Source organism: Crocodylus porosus, unplaced genomic scaffold (assembly GCF_001723895.1).
Source record: "Crocodylus porosus isolate Cpor-Errol unplaced genomic scaffold, CroPor_comp1, whole genome shotgun sequence".
NCBI lineage: Eukaryota > Metazoa > Chordata > Crocodylia > Crocodylidae > Crocodylus > Crocodylus porosus.
This window is the reverse complement of record NW_017728950.1, coordinates 67372435-67397463: the sequence shown is the minus strand read 5'-3', so window position 1 is coordinate 67397463 and position 25029 is coordinate 67372435. Positions and strand designations below refer to the sequence as shown.

At 41.7% G+C, this 25029-nt stretch overlaps 1 protein-coding gene across 4 annotated transcripts in view; it reads left to right on the top strand.

Moving 5' to 3' along the window:
- The window catches only part of PRUNE2 (prune homolog 2), a 204592-nt gene that overhangs the window by 154143 nt on the left and 25420 nt on the right, over positions 1–25029 (top strand). For all 4 annotated transcript variants that reach the window (XM_019555153.1, XM_019555152.1, XM_019555151.1 and 1 more), the window contains exons 10-12: positions 8431–8510; positions 9903–10103; positions 17010–17186. In XM_019555153.1, coding sequence (XP_019410698.1) covers positions 8431–8510; positions 9903–10103; positions 17010–17186 — 458 coding nt within the window. The remainder of the gene's footprint in view (positions 1–8430; positions 8511–9902; positions 10104–17009; positions 17187–25029) is intronic.

Sequence of the window (25029 nt, the reverse complement as noted above, 5' to 3'; positions counted from 1 at the left end):
GGCAATGCTCAGACTGCTGAGCTTATCCTACCTTGTCCGAGGGACCAGTTCCACACCGTTGCCCACAATCGCATCTCCACTATTTGAGTGCGTTGCACCGTTGTGCCCTCCGGGGTCGATCAAACCACGTCTCCGCCGAGGCCCCCGATGAAACCACCGGTGCTTGCTGGGCGTTGGTCGTTGCCCCAAGTTGTCGACCCCAGGAGGGATCCGGGCAAGGCGAAACGTTAGCCTCGAGCCCCACGTTGGGCGCCAAAAACTGTTGCCGGCAAAAGGTGCCCGAGGGAGGCAACAATTGGGTTCGTTGCCCGGTGTGCGTCGCGCCAATAAACACACTGGGGGGAGAAGTAGACAGAGTTTATTTGAGCTCAAGTAAAAGGCGCAGGGAGACTGTATGGTCTCAAATCCTGTGCCCTTAGCCCTGCAACAGTGTATATTTATACCCTGGTCACTTCTACAGTAGTTTTCCACTAGCTGCCCCCCCCCCACCGTCCCTCCTTCCTTCTCTCTCTGAGCGGTGCTCTTGCATTCCACAGATAAGTTTTTAGGGAGTTTCAGCTTGCTTGCTACTTATTCTGTTTTCCAGTATTACAGGAGGTTACAAAAGTTCAAAGAAGGGGTTACAAAGGTTTGGGGAGGGGGGGGCCTGGCTTGCCTGGGCCTAGAGCAGAGGGGCTTCATCGACACTTCCATCCCTCTGAGTTACCTAGGGTTATGCCCAGTGACACCAACATTATAATTCCATCTCTGACACTCCTTTATCAGTTGATCTTTCTCATGAAATTCCTGTGCAGTGACTAGTTTTAGAACCAAGTCATCTATCGTATTTTGGTAGAGCTGTACAGAGTCAGTGACTTGTAAGTAAGTCAGATGGACTCCATCCATGCTCTAAGTGTCTTGAATGGTATATCAGGAGAGCTTGATAGAGATCTTCCTGCTTTGGAAGCAAATTCCTCGCAACCTGCACTGCACGTTCTGCTGCCCCACTACTACATGGGAAATGTGGCCTGCTGGTGATATGCTGAAAGTCCTACTGAGCTATAAAGTGCTTACATGCAGGTCCAGGAAGCTGTGGACCATTATCGGTTCTTAAAACTCTTACCTGCTCTGCAGTTGTCGAAGGCAGTGACAGCAGAAGTTCCTTGGCCGGATTCCCCCATTGAGTAGATGAGGGTACTTACTTGGTAAGGTTCAGACTTTTTGTCCAGACTTGACACTACCCTGAAGTGGTTAAAATCTCTGATCCATCTAGGCCACATTCCAGGGGACTGGAAATCAAACTGTTGTGGTGGTGTAACTTTAACTGCCTGCATTGTTTCTCTGGCCAGCCTCTGCCCTGAGCTGGAGTGAGCTGCTGCTGCTGCAGCCTGGTCTGTCATTGAGAAGTCACCCAGTTACTGACTGACATTTGTGTTCCTGCTGGTGGCAGGATTCATCCCACCGCTAACACCGTGTGCTTTCTCATAGCCCAGGAAAAGGGAGGGAGACTTCTTGCTCTCAGAAGAGCTTTATTGCAACTACTAACATAGGCACAAAGGTGGTTGACAACGTCCTGTTGAAGTCATCGTGTCAGCCCTCAGGAAGGGAATTAACGTAATGAGAGAAGACCTATTTTTAGCAGCCTATTCTGTAGTATATGATTAAATTAACTCCTACCCACTTCTGCTTTAGTGTTGAATTTTAATGATAAATATTTAATATACAAAAGGTCTATTTTCTGAATGTTGGCATTTATTCATAGCTAGAAGACTTTTGATTTATTTCCAGCTACCTGCTACAACATTTTCAACCCATTTCCCTGCCTGATCCAAGATCTTGGGAAACAGTTTTCTAATGCATACTTCCATGCAAATATTAATCATTTATTTTCACAATATTGGTTTCATAACAGATAAGCATGTACCTTAATTCCTATAATATGGATGGAGATAGAAAGAAGACATGCGACTTGCCCAGGCCACAGAGAAAGTAATTTACATCACCAGGATTAGAAACCATAATTTACTAACTTATGGTCTGTCCTCCTCAGTTCTAAGGGTTTTCAATAACATGATCTGAATCTGGCCCAAACTTTTCTTAATTTCACCCTTTTTATTAAAAAAAAAAGTTTAATTGAAATTTCACATTTGGATAAAATGTGATTCTTTGTGATTGCTCTACAAAAAAGTTAATCACGTTTTCAAGTAAAGTGCCTTTTGTTTGTTTGGTTTTTTTGCCCCCTCCACCTCTGTCAGCGGCCTTAGTGTCAAAAATCAAAAGGTACACATTTCCAACCAGCGCTCCCCCTCTAAGCTGTGAAGTGTGCGCGTCCGGGCAAGTGCGCCTGGCAGTACAGCACAAGCATACTTGTGTGCCCGCGCACGCCACACAGCTTAGAAGGAACGCTGTTTCCAACCCTGTTGTTTCCTATTTGTCCTTTTGGATAAATATGTTCATTATTGTAACTCAGCATAGTGTATCCAATTCACAACTGTAACCAGAAAAATAGTTTTCTATTTAAAATTAGTAACTGATTATATTTTTAAATCTTTTCAGTTATGATTTTGAAAAATCCGTTCAAGAAAGGAAAAAGCCGGGCTGGGCAATTATTTTGGGCAGAGGGTCGCTTACTGAGTTTTGGCAGGCCATCGAGGGCTGCATGATAGGCAGCCCAGGGGAGATTAATATGAATTTTCTAAATTTTTTAGGGGCCCCGTGGGCCAGATAGAATGGCCTGGTGGGCCGCATCTGGCCCCTGGGCCACATTTTGCCCACCCCTGGTTAAGCAGTAGAAACGGCTCTGATTATAATGCACACCCCAGTTTCCAGCAGCTGAATTTTGCAAAAAAGCTGTGCGTTGCATGTGAGAAAATATACTATATTACAAGCTGTGGTACATGACAGTAAAAATATATAAAACTATTTTAATTCTTTAACTCTTTAACTTTAATATTTTATGGAAGGGAAAAAGACACTTTGTTTGGCAGATAAAAGCAAAATGGCATGCAGATTCATTTCCAAAATAATACTATGGCAAGCTGTAATTTAACTCCATACCCATTAAATGATATTTTGTTGTTAGTCTTGACAGGCAGACAGCAAGGGGAAGAAGGGAGTTGGATCCTTTCAAATGGACCAGGCATTGGAATGTAACTGGGAATTTCAAGTATTGCATTAGATTAGTGCTATGCAAAGGTGACAGCAAGCTAAGGGCTGGGTTTTACAAGCTGCAAAACACTCTGGTCATGATCTAGCACTTAAGCACATGCTCAATTTTTGACACAGAAATAGGTGTGTTGAACCCAAGTGAAGAATAAGTTGAATAGCTTTGCTGGTTTGGGGACAGGCATTCATGCAGGGTACAGCTCTGAAAGGGTATGCAAGAAAGCAGTGTTGTAACTACGGTGAGGCAACTGGAGCAGTTGCCCCAGGTGCTGACCTGGGGAGGGGGCAGGATAGAAAAGAAATAGCTGCTGTTGCAGCTGCACAATCACACCAACAACAGCATTTGAAAGTTGCCCCTGGTGTGGCAGCTGCCCCAAGTGCCTGGCCACATTGCAAGCACAAACAGATTACTCATGGAAGGAATATTATAGTATATTTCCTTTGAAAAACATTCTTTTCAGCAAATGAAGAGACACAGGAAAAGAATATTATTTACAGTAAAAACAAAACAAAACAGGATTATCAAAATTCCACATTGTTCCGTCCCATCCAATACTTCCTTATTTTTCCTTTCCTGAATCTATGTGCCTTGTTTGTATATCTGGAATGGGCAAGCAGAGAGAGAACAAAACATTGTCTCTATATTATCCATTAGATGGAGATGATAAAGGGCTCAGTGCCCTTATTTTTAAATCTGTTGAACATTGCACAGTGCAGCATTTTTTCCTCTCTCAGATTCCTTTCCCTTTTCTTAGATAATCAGTGAGACAATGGATGCTAAAACAGTTTGAGAGGCAAGGATTTTGGAGCATAAGATCTTTCATTGGGCCACGTGTATGGTTGGGAGAGATCTTAAATAAGCTTTCAGGCATAAGGTACCCTTCCTCAAGTAACTCAAGATCATGGTGTAACCTGGGTAATATATGAAACTTGAGAAGCTGCCTTGTTTTCTAGTCTCCTCTCTGACTGACCTTCTCCTTTGCACTCTGTCTTGTTTTCAACCATTATTATTCTTCAGAACAAACGTGGGTTAGTAGAGTTTTATGTGTCTGTGAGCTTGGCAGGTATGTGCCTTTGCCCAGAATACAATGCTGTTAACATTTAAAACAAACACATTGCTGAGCAGAGAGAGGGGAGGATAAAAAAAAAAGATACACAAACATTTTAAAAAGCTTAAAAAAATATATCAACATGCTGTTTCTTGATTTACAGCTCTCTCCAACCTAAATTTGATGTAGCTTTTGGCAACAGACCTCTGGTAGGCTAAGGCTACAATTTCAGCCAGCAAGTGAATTGTCAGGATAACTATAGAAGAGGTCACTTCAGTCAAACAGTATTTGCATATTTGGGCACAGCACTAGGCTGAGCTGCGGAGATGACAACTCGGTGTGATGCTCTGGAATAAGAAAACAAAGCAATTTGTCAACAGAGATTAGCTGCAGGGTTGCGTATGTCCCAAATCCTAAATCATACATGTATACCGACAAGGGTTGCTATGTATCGTCAAGAAAGCAGGTATTTGCAGTTGCTTGTAGACAGAATCAGTTTAAAGTGGCCCTGCGTGAAAGTGGTAATATACACCTCAGAGTCAAGACTACCTTCCTGGATTTTGGAGACTTTACAGACTTGGGAAGGTGAAAGAGCATTTAGGAGGTTATTATTTTATCAGATGGGAGCCATGCAAATGTGCAGGAGCTCAGCTGTAAGTCTGTCTTCCCTTTCCCCATGTCCCCTTTCGTATATAAACCTGCTAGCTGGCTCCAACCTGCCTTTCTGAAATATACTTTTTTCTTTGGCGTTACCTTTGCCCAAGTCTGGAAGCCTGATTTATCAAAGCAGTAGTCTAGTAACTTGACTCCTAATGCAGCTGATCCTTGAATGGCTGGTCTGTGTACCACACAAAGGAAGTCATTTAGGACACAAAGAGTTTATTTTACTTTGAGCTCAGTTTCAAGGGAAAGCATCTTTTTTATCAGTCCAGTAAATCATGCATAATTAGAATGGAGTCTCTCATGCACCTGAGTTTAATCTTTCAACATGGAGCATTTACCATTCGGGGTGTCAAACTCACTTTCTGCCCCAGGCTGGATCCAGGCCACAGGGTTTCTTGCGGGCTGGATCAGGTCCAGGAGGGTATGGGGCAATTAGCAGGAGTGGTGGTGGCCACTGTAGCAGCCAGGCAGCAATAGGGCAAGTAGCCATGAGCCAAGCAGGTGCTTGCCATGGCAGAGAAATGCAAGAGGATATGGACTAGTGATTACAGGCAACTGAGGGCTGTATTGCACAGCCCACACTCACCCCTGGCGGCAATAGCCACATCCACAGTGGCCCCATATTCTGTGGCAGGCCCTGCTCACCATTAGTCATGTCCCCAAATTCTCTGACCCACTGGTAACCTAGTGGACCAGATGGAGCAGCTCTGCAGACCAGATCCAACTCAAAGGCCATGTGTTTGACATCCCCACTATAAAGTTTAAGAACAACTAAAATGAATTCACGCCTTAGTAGCATCTGCTCTGCCTATTGCTTTATGACTAAATAACCATTAATCCTGTCTCCACAAAAAAACCCCAACCTCCTTGGCTTGTATTCAGTATATTAGAATACACATTTCTGTTGTGGCAGGCTTGCTGTCAGTGTAAATGTTGGACAAGGGCTGTAGAAAATACTATCATCACAGGACACGTTTTATGGTTTTCCCCCCTTCAAATGTCTGTTGATCACTTATAATAAATAGAAACTTGAAACTGAAAAGAGAGCAAAATACTGCTTAAACATTCACATGCAGTTTTGCTGAAAGGATATAATACTTGCCTTGTCTGATCTGAAATGCTCTTGGCAGTCTTAAGTCAACAGTGTTTTAAAAAACCATTTAAAAGCATTCTTGCAATGCTGTCTCTCACATCTACAACTGCAAGAGGGTCTCTCTCTGTTTTCCATGTATCCAAAAGTAAAATTCTGTATCTTTTAGATTAATTGCATAAAAATTGTTTAATTAAACTGAGATTAGAGATTCTTGGCCCAGTTCTGCTCTCAGTTAATTGAAATCAGTGTGGCAGATATGCCCTGTGAATTCAGGATACTGTAGCTTATAGATGTAGCTGCAAAGCAGTGGAGATTAAGTCTTGAGATGGAAGGCCTCTTCATCTGTTTGCAACCTGAGTTGCCCACTCTTGCTAGCTGTTCATAACAGCTGCTGAAACATTCTTCTAATATGAAATATTCAGTGTTACTTATTCCACCTACATAACTTACATGGGTTTTTACATTTATATCAACTGGGGTTTTACATTTATATCAACTGTAGGACCAAAGGAAAAGCTTAAGAAGCATTTTAGATGGTCATATTTAAGTATGAAATGATTTGGCATAAGCAGCAGCACAAGCTGCCAACACTTATAAACAAACAGAAGGAAAGACTGAGGAAAAAAAATGATTTGAGCAGAGAACAGTAGAGATGGAGTAGGAACTTGCCTGCCAAGCTATGCCCTGTCCTACACACAGCATTATTGCTTGAAGCTGGAAAATAGCGATGCCTCTCTTGATGTTCCTGCAGGAGTGTATCAGTTCATGCAGCTAAGTGATGACTAACAGAATTGTATAGACCACATATGGAAAGAAAGGGAATTAATTTCTACCTGAGGAAAGCTAATGTTACGGTAAAATAACTGGACTGTATTCAGGGATTTTAGCTTCAATGTATTCCTTCTGTCACAGATCCTTAAAGATTTAATGATCTGCCAAGGTTGATCCATTCCTTGGACAAAAGGGCAGTTGCCCAGGGCAACAGAATTGGAAACTTAGCATTTCTAGAGCTGATCAGATCAGTGATTTCTGATGGGTCAATGCAGTTTGTGAATGTAAAAAAAAGGAGCAGCAACACTGATTTTAGCTATGTTGGTAAAATAACTATGGCCAACCTGGAATATGAAGAATTTTTTCCATTAGCACTGGGAAAAGGCTCTTGCAACCTGGGTTAATTAACCTACAATCAAATGATTTTTGCTAGATGAAACTCCTCTACAGCTAAGGTAGAGGAAAATATCTCCCCCTTTGTTCTTGTCACAGCTACAAGGTAGGAATATACAAGCAGTATGTTCTGCAGTGGATCTGAGTCATACTCTGATTTCTACCACCAATACTTTAGCCTTCTCCTTTGTCACTTCTTAATTCAGGGCACAGTTCTTTCCCATGGTAACTTGTCAGGATGATGCCTAGGCAGCCTATGTCAGAGATATCTAGGTAGCTGTCAATTGCTATAATGGTTCCCCTTAAACCATGAGTAAAATGGTCTGATGGGTACAAATTCGCTTTCACTTGTGGGTCTGTGATGTGGCTCCATCAAAACAGCATAACCTGAAAGGGTATGTTGCAAACACCTTTTAGATGTAATGATGATCTCATCACAACAAAGAGGTTATGATCACACCTGCGACAGCCTGTTCCAGCCCTGTAATAAGATCCAGAACATGATAATTTGGGAAGTTTGGGGCCAGTTCTGAACCTGCTAGTTGTGAAAACAAAACTGTTTTTCTGCTGCTAAAAAATATTCAAGTGTTTTCACGCTTAAATTGCTACTGTTAAAAAAAAATGTATCCTGCAGTGCTATGCTTGCAAAACAACTATAACAGAGTTATAGAATATGTTTATAGAAATTGAACAGAAATAGGAGATATGAACACAGTTGAATTCTTCTCAATGCTTGCATTTTTTTTTTTTTTACTGTTAATCCTATTTGAGTCATTTTAGATATAGTTAATATAGTTACCTGATATTTTCCTATCATATCATATAACATTTTCCTTTCATATGATAATCTGATAAGAAAATGGAATGTGTGGCTGGATAGCTTGTAGTATGCTGCCATAGAAAACTTGGTATGGAAATTCAGAATAGTATTTCTAGGATTTTTCAGTCCTAGACATGTCTGTGAAGTTCCTTGACAAAATGAGACCCTTTAGTTGGTTAACATGTATATACATAAATTAGAAAAGGTTGCTATCTGCCAATGTATAATTATTTAGTGCTTCATTTTGCTCTAAGCCAAGGTGGAACCTAGAGTCTCCAATAGCCACACGTCCATACCATTGTGGTATGCTATGAGCTACATCATAGAATCTCATGAGCTACATTTGGTTCACCCCTGAATTAATTTGCAGCTGATTTGCAAATCGGATATTAAAATTAGGCATATATGAGGGAAGGAGATGCTCCACGTTAGATCAAATAATTGATCTTTAGATCTTGGTGAGCTTTCAGATAAAATATATTGCCTTTTTTTTCCAGATCTGTATCAGAGGATGTAGGAATGGACATCCCCTTTGATGAGGGCTTGATAAGCCCCAATGGTACAGAGATGAGACCTGGTAAGGAAGGCTTTATTCATTTAAAAAAAAAATATTTCTCACTCCAATAGCATATAATTATGCAGTGGGAAGGCTCTCTCTGGGCTGGTAAGGCATCAGTGCAGTGTTAAAAAGAGTGTTAAGTGTGCTTTATTTAGTTAATTCTATACTTCACTTGACAAATGATAATTTATAGTGTGCTACATATTTTCTCTTGTGCCCTGGTGTTATCTGTCTATTAAAGCATTTTGTTCTTGTGACAATTAAGTACTTTGCTTTCTTCACACTATATTTGACTTCAGTCTACTGAAGTTTATATATAAAAATACACAAGTCCAAACAAAGCAGGTTCAAATATTCATGTGAAATTTAGTGGCAAGAAACCATACTGAAGATGTATATTAGCTCAGAACTCCTTTATTTGCACCCAGCTAAGAAGAGCAAAGGCATGGTCATATTTATTTGGTACAGAGTGATATTACATAGTCAGGTAGAGCACATAATGGCATACTTGCAATATAAATACCAGAAGAATGACAGCAAACACTCAATACAACAGTTTCTCTGAGGTGTATTTTGTCAGCATTTTTCCTGATTTCAAAAGGTCACTGGGTTCACAACTGAAGTGATTCAGGTGATCATCAAAGAACTCAAAGTCTGCTGAGGTTTAAAAGCATGTCTGAACTTTCCCATATGTTAACCCATGTTTTATAATAATTAGAAGAAGCACATCCCAAGCTAAATTTTATAAAATGATAAAGGATCTTAGTAGAAAACTGATTTCAGATACAAACTTTTGGATTCATGCCTGTCTTCAAAGAAGATAAATTCTTGTTGTCTGGCTGGTCTATCTGCAAGGTGTTGTCCATCTGGGACTGGGGTGAGGGGTTGGGGGGGCTAAAGCCCTGGGGCTAAGCTGGGAAATGTTCAGGATAAGCTGGGAAATGTACAGACGTTCAGTTACATCAGTCTTGCTGGACCTGATCTAAGTTAGACTACCTCTGGCGTAGGGTTAACTTAGATCAGGTTGGCTATTTTTGGACTGATCTATATTTCCTGAACTTCTGTACAGTTCACACTTGGATCCACCTAACTAGGGATCTAAGAGTAGGGTCTGCACTTCAGCCAAATAAACAAGATAGAATGGCCATTTTTAATATAATCTAACCTCCCCTATCCTCCCTAAACGTTTGCAGGTATGCAGTATGTGGTAACTGTTGTCCTTTTTTAAATATAGCAATATTTTGGTAAACATTTGCAACTGATAGTATAGGACCAAATTCTATATCAATTTTAACATTATTATTGTCAGATAAAAATTAATCCCCTGTTCAAAGTGTTTAAAAATATTCAAAGGCATACAGTGGAAGAGTTTTAAATACTGGATATATTATTCTTTTTCTTCATATATAGAGCCTCCTAATTCTCTGGACCTCAATGGCTCCCATTCCAGAAGGATAAAGCTTACAGCTCCAAATATCAACCTTTCCTTGGACCAGAGTGAAGGGTCCATCCTTTCTGATGATAATTTGGATACACCAGATGAAATTGATATTAACGTAGATGACCTTGACACTCCAGATGAAGCAGATTCTTTTGAATACCCTGGACAAGGTAATGAACTAGTCTGTATAAGTAAAGGACAGTGTGCGTAAACAAGGTGTGGCTTTTCCTCATTAAATCAGAATGGGATAAGATCTGTCTGTCATTGTTTAGGGCTGTATAGATCAGTGTAATGCTTCAGACTTAATCCAAATTATCCAAATAGTACTGCTTTCTGCTCAGAAGGGGACATTGTCTTCTTTCCACATGAAGTAACCTGTAGCCTCTTCTTTAGGGGCACTGAGCGAAAAAATGCTCATCGTAGAGGTCAGGACATCTAACCAAGGAACCATCCATAACGCTTGTCGCTGAGAAATTCCTCATGGGCAGAAAACAGTATTTTCTTAGCTCAGGGATGTGTTGAAAACATGACTAGTTCTTTGACAACCTGCACCTGGTAACAGTTGTGTCTGTTCTTCTAGTTTTCAGGATGCTATATTCCTGAATGTGACAGACCCAATATTTGAACCCATCTCCTTTGATATTACTTATTTCTAGATTTCTCTTTTTGAATGAGTATATTTTTATTTCTGATTATTTTTGCTGATGTTAGCTAGCCCTAAAAAAAAAAAAAAAAAGGAGAACTCATTAGTTGTCATTCATGTTGCTAATCTGTCTTGATTATTTTGTATTCCTCTCTTTTTCTTTCCTCATAAGTGTTGAGTTATCCATGAGTTTCATTTAAACTCTGTTTATTCCTTCTCTAGATCATTACTGTAGCTGTTATGTAGAATTCTATCTATAGCACTTCCAGACAGGAGGCCAGTAATAACTAAAACCTTACATTTTATCATAAAACTTTTGATTATGAACCTGCAACTGGCTTCTCATAGATTCATAGGTGTAGGGTTGGAAGGGACCTAAGTAGATCATCAAGTCTGACCCCCTGCCCTGGGCGGGAGAGAATACTGGGCTCATTTGACCTCAGCTAGGTAATTATCAAGCCTCCTCTTAAAGACCCCCCAGGGTAGGAGCGAGCACCACTTCCCTTGGAAGTTGGTTCCAGATCCTGGCTGCCCTGACTGTGAAATAGTGTCTTTTAATGTCCAGCCTGAACCTACTCTCAAACAACTTACGGCCATTATTCCTTGTTACTCTGGGAGGTGCTCGGGTGAACAGGGTCTCTCCCATTCCCTGCTGGTCCCCCTGGTAAGTTTGTAGATGGCCACCATATCCCCTCAGCCTTCTCTTGTGAAGGCTGAACAGGTTCAGGTCCCGTAGCCTCTCCTCATAGGGTCTGCCCTGCTGTCCCCAGATCATGCAAGTGGCCCTCCTCTGGACAAGCTCAGTGCTAGCCACATCCCTCCTAAAGTGCAGCACCCAGAACTGGATACAGTACTCCAACTGCGGCCTGACCAGTGTTACATGGAGGAGGAGGATCACCTCCTTGGACCTGTGATGCATCTGTGGATGCATGACAAGGATACTGTGCAACAGTTTTCAGTTGACATATTAATAGAAGATTTTGTGAGATGCTATATGCAGGAGATGTCTTACTAAATTACTACTTGATTACTTCTACAACTTTTCTTTCATTCATTGATTAGATAGCAATTCTCTTAAAAAATAATCATTCAAGTTTTTCTGGCAAGGTGTATTGCTTAGTAAACTGGAATATTTTATTCCACGTAGTTTCATTATCTTCTGCATGTTCAGTGGCTTCACTCATTCCATTTATTGTTAATGATGTTATTGAAGATGGAGATGAGCCTTACAAAGCAGTAATTGCCAGAAATCCACTTGTTTACATATTGGAAACTTAAATGTATCTGAGTTTCTTAAGTATATTAAAACAGTGTAGTCACTCAGTTCAGAAAGGTTCAGTTGCCAGGCATAGGTATCCTGCCTTTCTGTGTTTAGATATCAAAGCTCTACCTTCTTCAGCACTGACTTTTTTTTCCCCATGCCTTTTGTGAAGAATTGCATTATGAGATAAGCGCACAGAGGGTGTTAGGCATTACGTTAGGTAGCTTGCGGCTCCATGGACTTTAGAGCCCTGAGTTATGTGCCTACACTCATTTCTTCAATGCATAGGGAAAAGCAGGCTCCTAAGAACAGGATTCAGAGAATACAGAAAACTGAACAAGAAATCATGTAATTCAGTAGGGAACTGAAAAGAGAGGTTGGGCTTGAGCCTTGTGGCTTAGAGATGGTTAGATACCAGTCTCTTCTCCGGATTCTCAACCACAAACCTTCTCTTGGAGTTAGGCACATCAGCTAGGTATGCCTCCCTTCCTGGGAGGAGGGACCTTTAACCAACTAAGCCATGATATTAAATGAATATTGAGAAGTAGAAATCCTGTTTCCAAATCACTCCTCTTCCCAAGTTAGAGCAGGTCTCATACACAGATCTCCAACATTCAGGCAAGTGGCATAACCACCAATAGGGGCTGTTATCAACTAGGTAGTTTTGCTCTCACCTACCAAAAGTTAGTTAGCCGTACATCAGATTAGACAGCAGCTGGGTTGTGGTCTTGAGGCTGTCAGTGGCACTTGCATGTTAACAGTAAAATACACAAATTCCTCTAGATCGAACCCTTTAACACTAAACAAATGCATTTGTTTTCACGTATTACAAGCAAAACTATAAACATCTAGCAAACAGAATTCACCTGCATGACACTGAAACAGTGGAAGTTAAAGTAAGTGCAGACAGTCTCCAGAAATACTAGTGGAGCTTTCAGAGGTCTTGTTGGGAAGCTGTACTCATGAACAGTAAAGTACTGGAAACTGATCAGTTGGAAGTGAATGTGGATGAGAAGGACCTGGTTGTATTAATCAGAGCACAACTTTAAGCTGTTTATGTGAAGAGCCATGACAAAGGCTAATGGGATCCTAGAATGCAATCAGGCCAGGTATTTCCTACAGAGGCTAGGGAAACATTCATATCGTTGTAAAAGATACTGGTACAACATGATTTAGAATAATAGATAAGATTCAGTTTACCTATATTCAATAAAGAGGAATTTGGACTGAAACAGTTGCAGAGAAAGGTCCCTAGGGTAACCAGGGGAATGGGAAGCCTACCACACGAGAAGAGATAAGAAAAGAGCTTGGGTGAGAGGGGGGAAAAATTTCCACTTGTAAATACATCAGAAGAGTAAACACCAGAGATGGAAAAGGGCCATGACAATGTGGTCCAAGAACAAGTTATATTAATTGTTCTTAGATAAACTGGAAATTAGAAGAGGGTTTTCAGCCATTAGAACAATGAGATACTGGAGCAGCCTTCCAGTAAGAGCAGAAGAGAGAGAGGCACAGAAAACACACAAAGCCACAACCACACCAAATGTCACCTAAGTTGTTCTAAGATGCAGCATAATAAAGTTTATGAATGGAGTTAAATCATGTAGTGCCTAGGATAGCAAGGACTGGTGGTGGTGGTGGTTGTGGTGGTGGTGGTAGTAGTAGTGGCAGTAGCTGGTTTCATCAGTGAACAATTTGGAACATGTTAACTGAAACTCCCCCCCTCACCCCCCCAAAAAAACAAACCAAAAACCCCAAAACTTCTTTTCTTTCTGTCCCTGTCTTTGTAGCAAACAAACTATGTTAAGCGTTGAGAACTGAAGAGCTAAAGTGGTGGAAGTATTATACTGCTGAAACTCTAGTGGCTTAAAATATAGGTGCTAAGAAAAAAAAATCCATGAAAACAGGATTTATAAAATAAAGGAAACGTTTTAAAGCTTTAAAAGAACCCTCCCCCCCCCCAAATTGCTGACTGATATCATTCTCTCTAGATTTCACCATAAGCAAATCGCTTCTGTCTGAAGGTAATACTCAAGTGCCCTTCCTCTCAACTCTTCGTTTTCTCCTGCCACTATTATCATTGGATATTGTGCCTCTCTGAAGCAACCCCAGAAATACTCCTGTAGGCTGCTAGCCTGTCTCCCCAACTCAAGAAGGTTTAAACAATCCGTTCAAAGCTCTATTTAGGCCTTTTTCTGAGGGCATCATTTATCAGTTTCACCATCAAGCTTTAGCAAGCCCCGCAAGAAAGCATGTCAGCGTATTCCCAAGAGCTGTTTTCCCTTGACCAGCCTTCCTAACACTTCCCTACTTCAGCTGCAAACTTGACCCTTTTCACTTTCCATAATCCTCCTCCTCCATTGACCTACATCAGGTGTCATCAGGCCAGCACTCACCTGTGCATTATCTGATAATGATAACAGTGGCAGGGGGAAATGGAGTGCTGGGAGGAAAGGCACTTGAGTATTGCCTCCAGGTAGAAGTGATAGAGTTGCCTTTAGGTCCAAAAGAGGAGTAAAAATGAGCAGATTTTTTCCTTTTCTACTTAGCACAAACATCTGTTCTTAAAATGGGCTCTGCCTCAAAACCAGGTTGGCTGGCCCTTCGAAGCAGATTGCCTTGTTAATGACAATTTATGTCATTTAGAGTAAAGCGCTCTGTGTGCAACTACTCATGTAGTGTTCTATGACACAAAATTGCATCTATGACCTAACATTCAGGATGAATTTTAATAACCAGATTTAATGAAAGGGGGTTGATTTAATATTGTCTATCATCATTTCCCAAGTCACTCTGGATATATTTCTACTGTGTAATCAAGGACAAATGAATTATAAAGCAGTGCAATGCATCCTAAACAGGGATAGCTGCTTCATTCTCTAGTGTCATGTTCATTATTATTGGGAATCAGCAGTTTGACCAGTCGGTTGGTGAAACTGTCACACCATATGTAGCTCCCTTTCTTTCCTCTTACTTCCCCTGATTTCTCCTGCATCTTCCTTTTGCTGTGATTCCCTCTCAGGTTTTTTTCTTCCTCCTCCCATCTCCTGCTCTATGACAGGTTTGTCCTGATTTGGTGAGGTTTGTAATAGAGGTATTTGGCTGGTTTTTCTTGTTTGAACAAGGCTGTTGCTTAAGGGTATACTTGGCCCTAAATTCTCAAACTATAAACAGGGCTTTTTAAAAAAGAAATCCACAGCCTGCTGGCATCCCAATAACAACTTCAGTATATTTTACTATTCATTTATTGTTTTTTTTTTTTTGAGTGGCACCAGTGTACCACAAAACACACACATTCAGGACATTCATTCCAAAGTCAGTAAAACAATATAGTAAAAAGATAAAAACATTGATAATTCATATACATGTATGCATACTTAAATGTGTGTGGAGGTGTGGCCATGAATGCATGTGTGCATAAAAATATAGATTCTCACAGACTTATTCTCAGAAACACTTGCATGAGTAATCTGATTCACTTGATTCAGGCTGAAAAGTCATGCATACTTTTTATCTTTACAAGTGATTTAAGAAGCTGTGTTAAGTGTGTCATGGTGCTTTGTGATTCACCCAAATAAAATATATTTTAGGCTGCTTTGTTATATTTTAAGATCTTTTCTTCTGTTTATTCCCAAATCTCTTTGGTAGCTACATTTGGCCTTTTCACTTCAGAGGACTTAGCCTGTTTTTCATTTGCATCATGCAGCTTAAAAATGTATTCCCTATCTTATCTGTTTTCCAGGCGTTTTTTTTCTGTATGTGACCAGAATACATTTGTCCACACTGCCTGCTTATTGGTGCCCTGTTCATAAAGCCAGAATGATCCAAAGCAAACCCCAGAAATGGGTAGAAAATAAGACCGATTCACCAAAGAAATAAATAAACTGACATTTTAGTAAATACCTATGGAAAGAACGAATTTTATTTGGAGATGAAGTCAATTCTTTATGTTCATATTTCTGTAGTTGACTACTACACCTGGCATAGATAGAACCACTACATCTGGGATAGAAGAAAACATGAACTAGCAGCCATGCCATTAAGTGCAGAATGGAAATAGTTTCCTAATTACCTGGCATATTCTCTGGAGTATTAGAAACCAAATCCTGGTAGTCTCAGTCCTTCTTTGTTCAGGGGCAAAACCTTTAGGATCCTTTGCCTTTGTGGGATGCTAATAATACAGCAAAATGTACTGATAATATTCTTAAGCTGGAAAGTAGAGAGGCTGTGGTGACAGACTTCAGAATTCATTATGTGATATAGAACTAGATGTATATGGGCATTGAGTTTATGGGCTGTATGTGCCCAAAACATCCCAGCCCAACGAGGTATACCAGTAGTAGTGGCCAAGCTGCATTTCTGCTCTAAACTTTGTATCTGCAAAGAGAGAGGGGAGCATTGTATCCCTTTCATATTTTCACTTGGCCCTTTAGGCAAAAGGAACTGCAGGGAATACAATCCATGGTCTGAAAATATTGTTTAAGATATTTGAGGAGTCTCCCTACAGAATTTTCCTGTCACACAGAGGACTCTTGCTGAATGTTATGGGATTTATCTTGGCTCCAAAAGTCTTTGACAACACTATGGCATGTCACTGCGTTGCTTTTGGCTTTAATGGAGGTGTATTGGTGCCTATCTCCTGTTCCAATGCCAGACAGGGAAAAGCAGGGAGGAATAATTGAAATAAAAAAGGGTAAAAAATGAGGGGCTGTTCTTATTTCCTTTCCCTTTCCCAAGCCAAATTGTGGAAAAATTAAGATATTCTGGCTTTGCATTTATCTTCAGGCTTGTTTTAATTCACTTACCATACCAGTGGCCCACATGTGAAGAACTGTAATTAAATAAACACAGCAAGGTGTTGATCAGCTTTTTACAGACTTGCTTCAATTTTACTTGCCCACAAAATATAAATGCCCCTCAGCAATCCTGCGCTATGTATTATTATTGTGTTGGTAGAAGAGGAAATAAAAGGGAGGCAGGTCTGAAAAACTGGCTCTGAAAGATTCAAGTTCTGCTGTTTGTTATATCAGCACAAATCCCCAGTAACTTCAATGGCTTTTAGGAGACAAAGAATTTCAGTAGGTTTTCTCTGAATATGCACCACTGTTGCAGAAAAAGTGTGAGCCACTTTTGTTACCAAGATGCTGAGCTAATCCTGCTGTTCTATTTCAGAGGACCAGACAGTCATTAAGGATGCTTCCCAGGAAGAGTCTGAATCCATTCCAGAGTATACTGCTGAGGAAGAGAGAGAGGACAACAGGTTATGGAGAACAGTAGTGATTGGAGAACAGGAACAGAGGATTGATATGAAAGTTATCGAGCCTTACAGAAAGGTCATTTCACATGGAGGTAGGAACCCTGTCACCCCAAATATGTTTTTTAAGTAATGAGAAATAAGCAAAAGCTTTAAAGTGAAAGCTGAATTTTGTTTCTGGAAACAACATGTTAGCTGAGAGCCTCACATCACAGTCAAAAAAACCAGCTAAGTCAAACCATTCATTGGTCTAGCAGGATTGGGGGACACCAGTTTTCTATAGGCAACTGTGCACAAAAGAATGATATAGCAAGCATTCCCATCTAGCTGCTTCCCTGGTGTGAATGATGAGCTAGCTATTGACAGCTAGGTCAACAGAATGCAGTCTTTCTTCTGCACAAGTCCAGAGCAGGTCATGAACTTAACCCTGGAGCAATAGCAAGATGCCTTAAGTGCTCTGCTGTCATACCCTAGCTCACATTACAGCACATATTGACATATCTTGGGGACCATATTCATACCTGAGCTTCCCCCTCTGAAGACTCGGGTGCAGAGACCCGCATGAAGAAAGTGCACCTGAAAGGAAAATGTGATGGAAATAAAGCAGCTGCACACTCCTTTATACCAGAAGGCTTATAAGCTGCCACAAAGGACCCAAGGGAGAGTCATACTGCTAGAGAAAGGGAAGTGGCTGTAAGAAACTCTGGTTCAGTGAAGACCCTGAGCAGCCTTTGCCAGCTGTGCTTTTAGGGAATGCCTACATTATATTGGGATCAGAATAGGGAGCACCAGAGAAGCACACACTGCTCAGGCGTTAAACCAGGAAATGGGTGTTGTGCAGTTGCCCCACGCTTTAGATGCATACCGATAAGCACACTTAAAACAGAGGGCTTATTGACATGTTCCCAGCACCAGTCTAAGGAAACTACATTACATCTTTCATCGTCCAGGGAGTGGGCATGCAATGCTTCGCTGCATTGATCTTAATTCAATTTAGGGGCAAGGTAACATGGTCTCAGAAAGTCCCCAGGTTATAGACACTTCACTCTGGAAGTCCCAGAGGACAATACAGGAAAAACACTTACTCTTCTAGGGTAAATCATTATTGAGGTACAGGAAGATTTACTGGCACAAGGATAACTGTCTGCACCTTTATGTATCAGCTTGTGAATTTGGCCCACAGATGTTGAAAGTTCATTTAGAAACGTAGGACAGTCATGGAGAACTTGCTGACCTACTGAGTACATCCCTCAGTAATCTCCCTTGCTATGATAACTCAATTCTGGAAGAGGCAGTTGATGTTATTCTGACCTAACTTACGTTGTTGCAAATCAGAAGCAAGTCCAGTGAAGAATAGTGAATTCATAGGATGTTAAACCAGTATAAACAAAGTAAGTCTGAGGCGCCCTTTACATATTATTTGTATCGGGCAATTACCTTGTTAATTGAGCAATAAATTTAGACTGGTTACACATGCAAGTCAACTACCATGCCTCAAAAACATCCAACCAACTATAAAGTTAGATGTTGAAAAGGTGTAGTAACTTTATAGCTGGTTTCTATCCAGTTTTAATTTGCACATGTAGGCAGTCCTGTGGCTAGAAGACAGCCGCTGCTGCAGCCATTGCAGTCTCCCGGCCACAGGGGAGTGGGGTGATCCAGGCAGCAGCTGGGAGATTGCAATGGCTGAGATATCGTAGCAGCTGCTGCGGAGCATTGCATGCACCTCCATAGGCGATGGGTAGGGGGTGCATGGGGGCACACATGCCCTGCCTGATGAGGTTGGTGCCCCCCCCCGGCAGCTGATTGTTAATATTGTCAGTAGAGCTGGTGCCCCTTCTGATGGGGCTGCTGCTGTCGGGGCCTTCTGCGGGTGCCCCCCCAGATTCAGGAGACACCAGTTACTCAGTGTACCCCTGCAACTGGGAGACCACAGCAGCACCCTGCAGCTGCGGGGACTGTGAGTTGGGGTCTGAGAGTCCCATACCTGAGGGGGCTCTTGGTCTCGGTTGTATGTGGTCCCCTCAGCTGGGAGCTCCATCAGCAAAGGGGTCTTCCAGCTATGGGAGCCTGCTTCTTGCTGATGCAGGAGGAGTCCAGGATTGGGGTCCTCCAGAACTACCAATAAGGTGCATTTGGATCTAATGTGTGACCCCACAATACACTTCCTGCTCGCAGGTGTGGCATGGTAGGAGGTGTGATTGTGTGAGTCTCATTAGATCCCATTGCGCCTTTACCTGCACGTATGGAAGGGGCCTGAGCCAGGCTTAATCTCTGCTACAGCGTGGTGGTGAGGGAAGTGAGTAATAGTTACTTTCAATATTTGAACATCTTGAGCAGCAATACAGTGCTATACAGGCAGTCCTCGGACTTACGACACAATTGGTTCCTGAAAACCACGTCTTAAGTCGAAGCGTTGTAACTTGGAACCAATTTTCTCATAAGAAACAATGTTGTAAATCGGGGATTGGTTCCCGAACCAAGGCCTGATACCCTATTTTCACCAAAAATACCCTAGAATTTTGTACTCGATCATTTATAGATGAGTAATGTATCTACAATAATGTATTTAAATTGTAAATGGCAATCATATTGATTTCGAAGGACTTCTTTGAGGTGACTTTGCTAGACTTCTTGAAGGGCTCTTGGTTGAATTTTTTGAAGGATTCTTGGCTGGAGTCTTGGCTGCAAGTTTTTCTGGAGTCTTGTCTGCTTTCTTAAAGAAAGTGTCCAAGGAAGTTTGGACAGATGTTCTCCAGGGAGATAAGTGATACAGTGAACTTGTTCGCTGGTGTGGCATCGCATTGGATCAAGCATTGTAAGTCGAAACTGACATCATAATGTTGAAACAGTGTCAATTTATAAATGTTGCAAGTGCGAAACGTTGTAACTCAAAACATTGTAAGTCAAGGACTGCCTGTAAATGCATTATTAACTGTATGTTAATCATAGTATATGATTTTCTTTCAGTAAAGAATGGAGGCTTTGGTTCTATAAAAAAAACATTATTAAATGAAACTCTCTGTAGGCTGCAATGGTCATTTTTTTCCATAAGAAGTATGCGGTTCCATGGTCCATTAAACTCTGCAGAGCAAATGTGCACAGTTCCAAATGGGAGGTGAGGTAAAAGAAAAAATGCTGCTTTTAATGACTGCATACTTCCCCTGGGGCATCAGCACAATATAGAGCTTTAATAGACCTGGAACAGTGGTAAAGTTACTTTCTGCCATTCACAAACATCAGCAGCTAGCCTTTCACCAGCAACCTAAGCAACTATTTGATTTTATGCTCTATGCATTCTTACTCTGTAATTATTAAACAGTCCATCAAATATAGCATGCATTTTAAACTAGGAAAGTGACCTCATTTAAGCAGTGAACTTGTAATACTGTTTCCCTCAGCCCTTCTCTTCCCTATCTATCACAAAACACCATTGTTCTTGACCCTGTGATTTAGACCACCTCAATTTATTTATCCCTGTTGAAATATTTACCATGGATACTTAAAGTGAAAAACAGACCTCAATAAAAAATGTGCTTGCCTTGACTGTTCAGGTTCATGATACAATATCCACATGTGGGCTAGGAACAGACATAACACACAAACCGGTTTAAGTGATCAGAAACTGGTTTAAACCTGTAACAGAACAGATGTTCAGTGTACGTAAACCAGTTTGAAAAGGGCTGAAACCATTTAGCGATAAACCTGGTTGAATGTAGTATCAGACTTAACTGATTGGGGTCAAACCAATTTATGCAATGTCTGTCCCAGACCCCTTGCTGGTTTAAAATAAACCAGACTCCCCCAGTATCCGGGTATGCTCTCTGGGCTGGGCTCTGTTCCACAGCAGGGCTGGCCCCTCACCTCTGCTCCCTGGGTGCAACTCAGGCACAGACTATGGGTTGCTCTCTCCTTCCCCCTCACCACTCCCTGCTAAGCAGGAATCCCTGCGCCCCGCCTTGCCTTGTGGAGAGATGTCTGTGTACTAGCTAGAAGACCACATGCTAGCTACAGTCCCTGCTGAATCAACAGCCAGAATCAACAGGTAGCTAGTAATGTCCCACTGTAATTTTGTAAATGGGATGACAAATCCTGAGTTAGGGGTGATACACACTGTTATCAGTTCCCTGCTGGGCTAATCAGACCATCCTGCTGGGGTCTGGCCATACCCCTCCAGCTCAGTACTGTGGAAGGGACAGGAGGGCTGTTCTAGCACTCCCCAGCTTCTAACCTGAGCCACTGCAGGCATGTGCTTGCATATCTGAGATGTCTGTGCAGTTACAAACCAGTTCAGCCTTGCCAGGTTAGACTAACCTGCAAAGATTGAATCAATTCAGGTTTGGGCTTTTTGAAAGTCTGTTCCTAGCTGAGAAAGTTAATGGGGGCATGGTTTGTTAACTTTGAATGGCTGCTAAGTGAGTAGGAGTTTGCTTTAGTCCTACAGATAGTTATGTATGAAATTTCCCACGTGGGGAAATTCATCATGTGAGACATTTTGCTGTTATAGTGCTGTTCACCACTAGAGTTATTTAAATATAAACTATCTTTTCCGTGAGAGGTTCAAGCCCAGTCCTCATCTGCTGCGAATCGGCTCCATTGATAGTAATGGAATTAGATTGACTTACAGTAACTGAGGATTTGGTCCTCAAATTGTATTGTGCATACCACATGTATGAAAGCCTACAGATTCTCATAGTTTTCCAAGGCACAAAAGGTTTAACTGGAAGTGTAATAAAACTACTTTAGCGTTCATATAAACAGCTTCCAATAATAACAATACACGTGAATATCCATGAACTTGGTGGCATGTAGGAAGTGTTTGATACACATCCACAGATTACATAAGGAAAAAGTCCAAAGGATTTGTAATAGTGTTATTTTATTTTGTAATACATATCTATCTGTTTTTTCATATACATTATATACCCAAGTACAAGATGACTCTGAACTTAAGATGATCCCCTAATAATTAGATTCTATACATAGAAAAATGATAAATGTGTTATAAATTACCAGGTAAAGAATCTAACTATTGGAGAATTATCTTAAATTTTTCCCCCTCACTGCTGCAGTAGGGAAAGTAATGGGAGGTGGGCAGGTGGTAGGGGTGGCCATGGGCAGTTAGCTAGTGGGGGAGACAGTGAAGGGGAAAGCAGTAGGGGGCAGGTGATGCAGGGAGAGTCAAACAGCCTGACCTCTACTTTTTACTCCCCACATACACCTTGTCCTTTGCTTCCTGCCCCCGCCAGTGCCTGTGTACCTTAGCACCTGCCACACTCATCAATGCCTACCCCCCTAGCACCTGCCCCTTGCCCCTGTTACTTGTCCCCAATGCTTGCAACCCCCTCCTAGGCATCTGCCTCCCTCAAGCACCTGGTCCCGTCCCCCCTCCCACCAGGTCCCCTGTGCTGTCTGCACCTTCCCCCCTACCTCCCTGTGGTGCTTACCTTCCAGCTACAGCTCTGGCAGGACTTTGGCCTAACTCCATCCCAACAATGCAGCAGCTACTGCAACAGCAGCAGTTCTGGCTAGGTCTCAGAGCTGGAGTCTGGGACAGAGTTGCTGCCACCTCCACCACTGCTATCAGGCCAGGCTGGAACTGGAGCTTCGTATTCTGGGATGGAATAGGATTGGAGTCCTGTTAGAGCCAGAGAGTAGGTGGCAGGGAACAGAGATAGTGGCTGGGGGGCCAGCATGGGGACAGAAGCAGTGGTGGTGGGGAAAAGACAGAGGACAGAAGCAGTGGGGAAAAAGGCATGAAGCAGTCACAGGTCTGACTGGGCTGGAGTCAGAGCTGCAGTAGCTGCCACCCCCCTGCCTGCCATCTTGTACTTAAATTCAAGATGAGCCCCGCCCCCCATGATAAATGGTGCAAAAACCTTTTCTTGGATTCAAGTAAATATATTACACGTTTAAAAATAATTCTAAATGCAGATACCACATAAAATATTTGCATGCCTCACTAAATTAAGCAGTGATCTTGTATTTTGTGGTTTCTACTGAAAATAAGTCCTTGGTTTTGATGGGGACAGGAGCAGACCCCTTTGTCACATAGTTCTACTTGTACTTCTCATGTTTTAGCTTTTATGTTGAATTGGCCATATCCTATGGTGGGCTCCTAAATATAGACAGTTACCTAGTGAGAATCAGATTTACCACTCAGTTTTTAGGATTTAAATTTAGTTCTGTAGGCGTAAGGGTAGACATTCAAAAAGCTTCAGCCTGAATTGATTCAAACTTTGCAGGTTAGTTTAACCTGACTAGGCTGAATCAGTTTGTAAATGCACAGGCTTCCCAGAAATGAAGGCACATGCCTGAAGTAGCTCAAGCTACAAGCTGGGGAGCACTAGAGCAGCCCTCCCTTCCCTTCCATATTGATGAGCTAAGGGGGGGCATGGCCAGGCCCTGGAAAAATGTTCTGATTAGGGAGACATTGCCCTCTCGCCTGACCAACCCAGAAGGTTATTGATAACACAGTGTTTATTACCTCTAACTTAGTGTTTATCACCACATTAAGAAAACAACATAGGGACATTACGAGCTACCTGCTGATTCTGCCTTGGTCCCATCTGTCACAGCATGGACCAGCATGTGGTATGCTAGATAATGCTGAGAAGTGTCTGTGTATGGCAGAGGGGACTGGGGAATCCCTGCTTAGCACGGGATGGGGAGGAAGTGTGTGGGGGGGAGCAGGGGGAAGACAGGCAGATGCTTGCAGTCTCTGCCAGAGCTGCAGTCAGGGAGCAGAGGGAAGGAGGCAGCTCTGCTGTAGAGCAGAGAGCCCTGTCCAGCCCAGACAGCATGCCGGGATGCTGGGGGACTCTGTTTTAACTTAAACCAGCAACAAGTCTGGGACAGACATTGCATAAACCAGTTTGACCCCAATCAGGTAGGTCTGATATTGCATTCAACCAGCTTTATCTCTAATGTGTTTCAGACATTTTCAAACTGGTTTATGTGCACTGAACATCTATTCTGTTACAGGTTTAAACCAGTTTCTGATGACTTAAAATGGTTTATGTCTAATGTCTGTCCCTAGCGCAGGGGAGAGAGGCAATTTTTCTAAAGTCATCACTAACCATACATGCTCTCCAGATCTGATTCTTTATGGCATTACTCCAGTTTTATATCAACACAGCTCCACTGAGTGGATGTAATGGAAATGATGCATTAGTTTAAATGAAAATGTATCGGTAGTGAGCAGCTCTCTGGTAAGTGTGAATTGTCTCGTACCAATTTGGCTCAGACATTCAACTTTATTGTTCATTCTGGTCTTGCACAAAACATTCAGGCAAATTAGGTGACACTAAGTGAACGTGGCAAGCTGCAAAGCAGAAATGAAGTTCTCTGCCATCCCAGTACTTTCTGGTAATTACTGTTTCAGTCTCCCCTCTAGCACTCATTACAGAAATGGTAACTTTTCTCCTTAGTAGTAATCTGTTTAAAGTTGACCATTTTGTTCTGCTCATTTCTTCTCATGCTGTTGTGCACCAACAAATGAACATGCATGTCAAATGTTCTCAGTTTTATCAATATTACATTCCCATTTCCAATAGTGTAAGCTGCAGAGGTAATCTTTAGTGACATTTGGCATCTTATTCTTTAGAGAGAAAAAGTCCAACAGATGGGCTCATCACTATATAATCTTTTGTAAAGAATTGTGCAAGTCTAACATGAAATCATCTTGGTCTTCTGCTTCAGTCTTTTGAAATGGCATGATCAGCTTTTAAATCCACTGTGGATGGAATCCATTACTTTAATTTCGGAAGGAAATAATATAAGAATCACTGATCTGTACCAACCATACACAGACTAACTTAGAAAGCTGGGGTGAAATCCTAGTTTGATTGAAGTTGGTGGGGACAGGATTATGACTCTTTTTTTTAAGAGTCAAATTCCTGGTTGGTCTTTGGTATGTCTGTAAACTCCATCCAACCG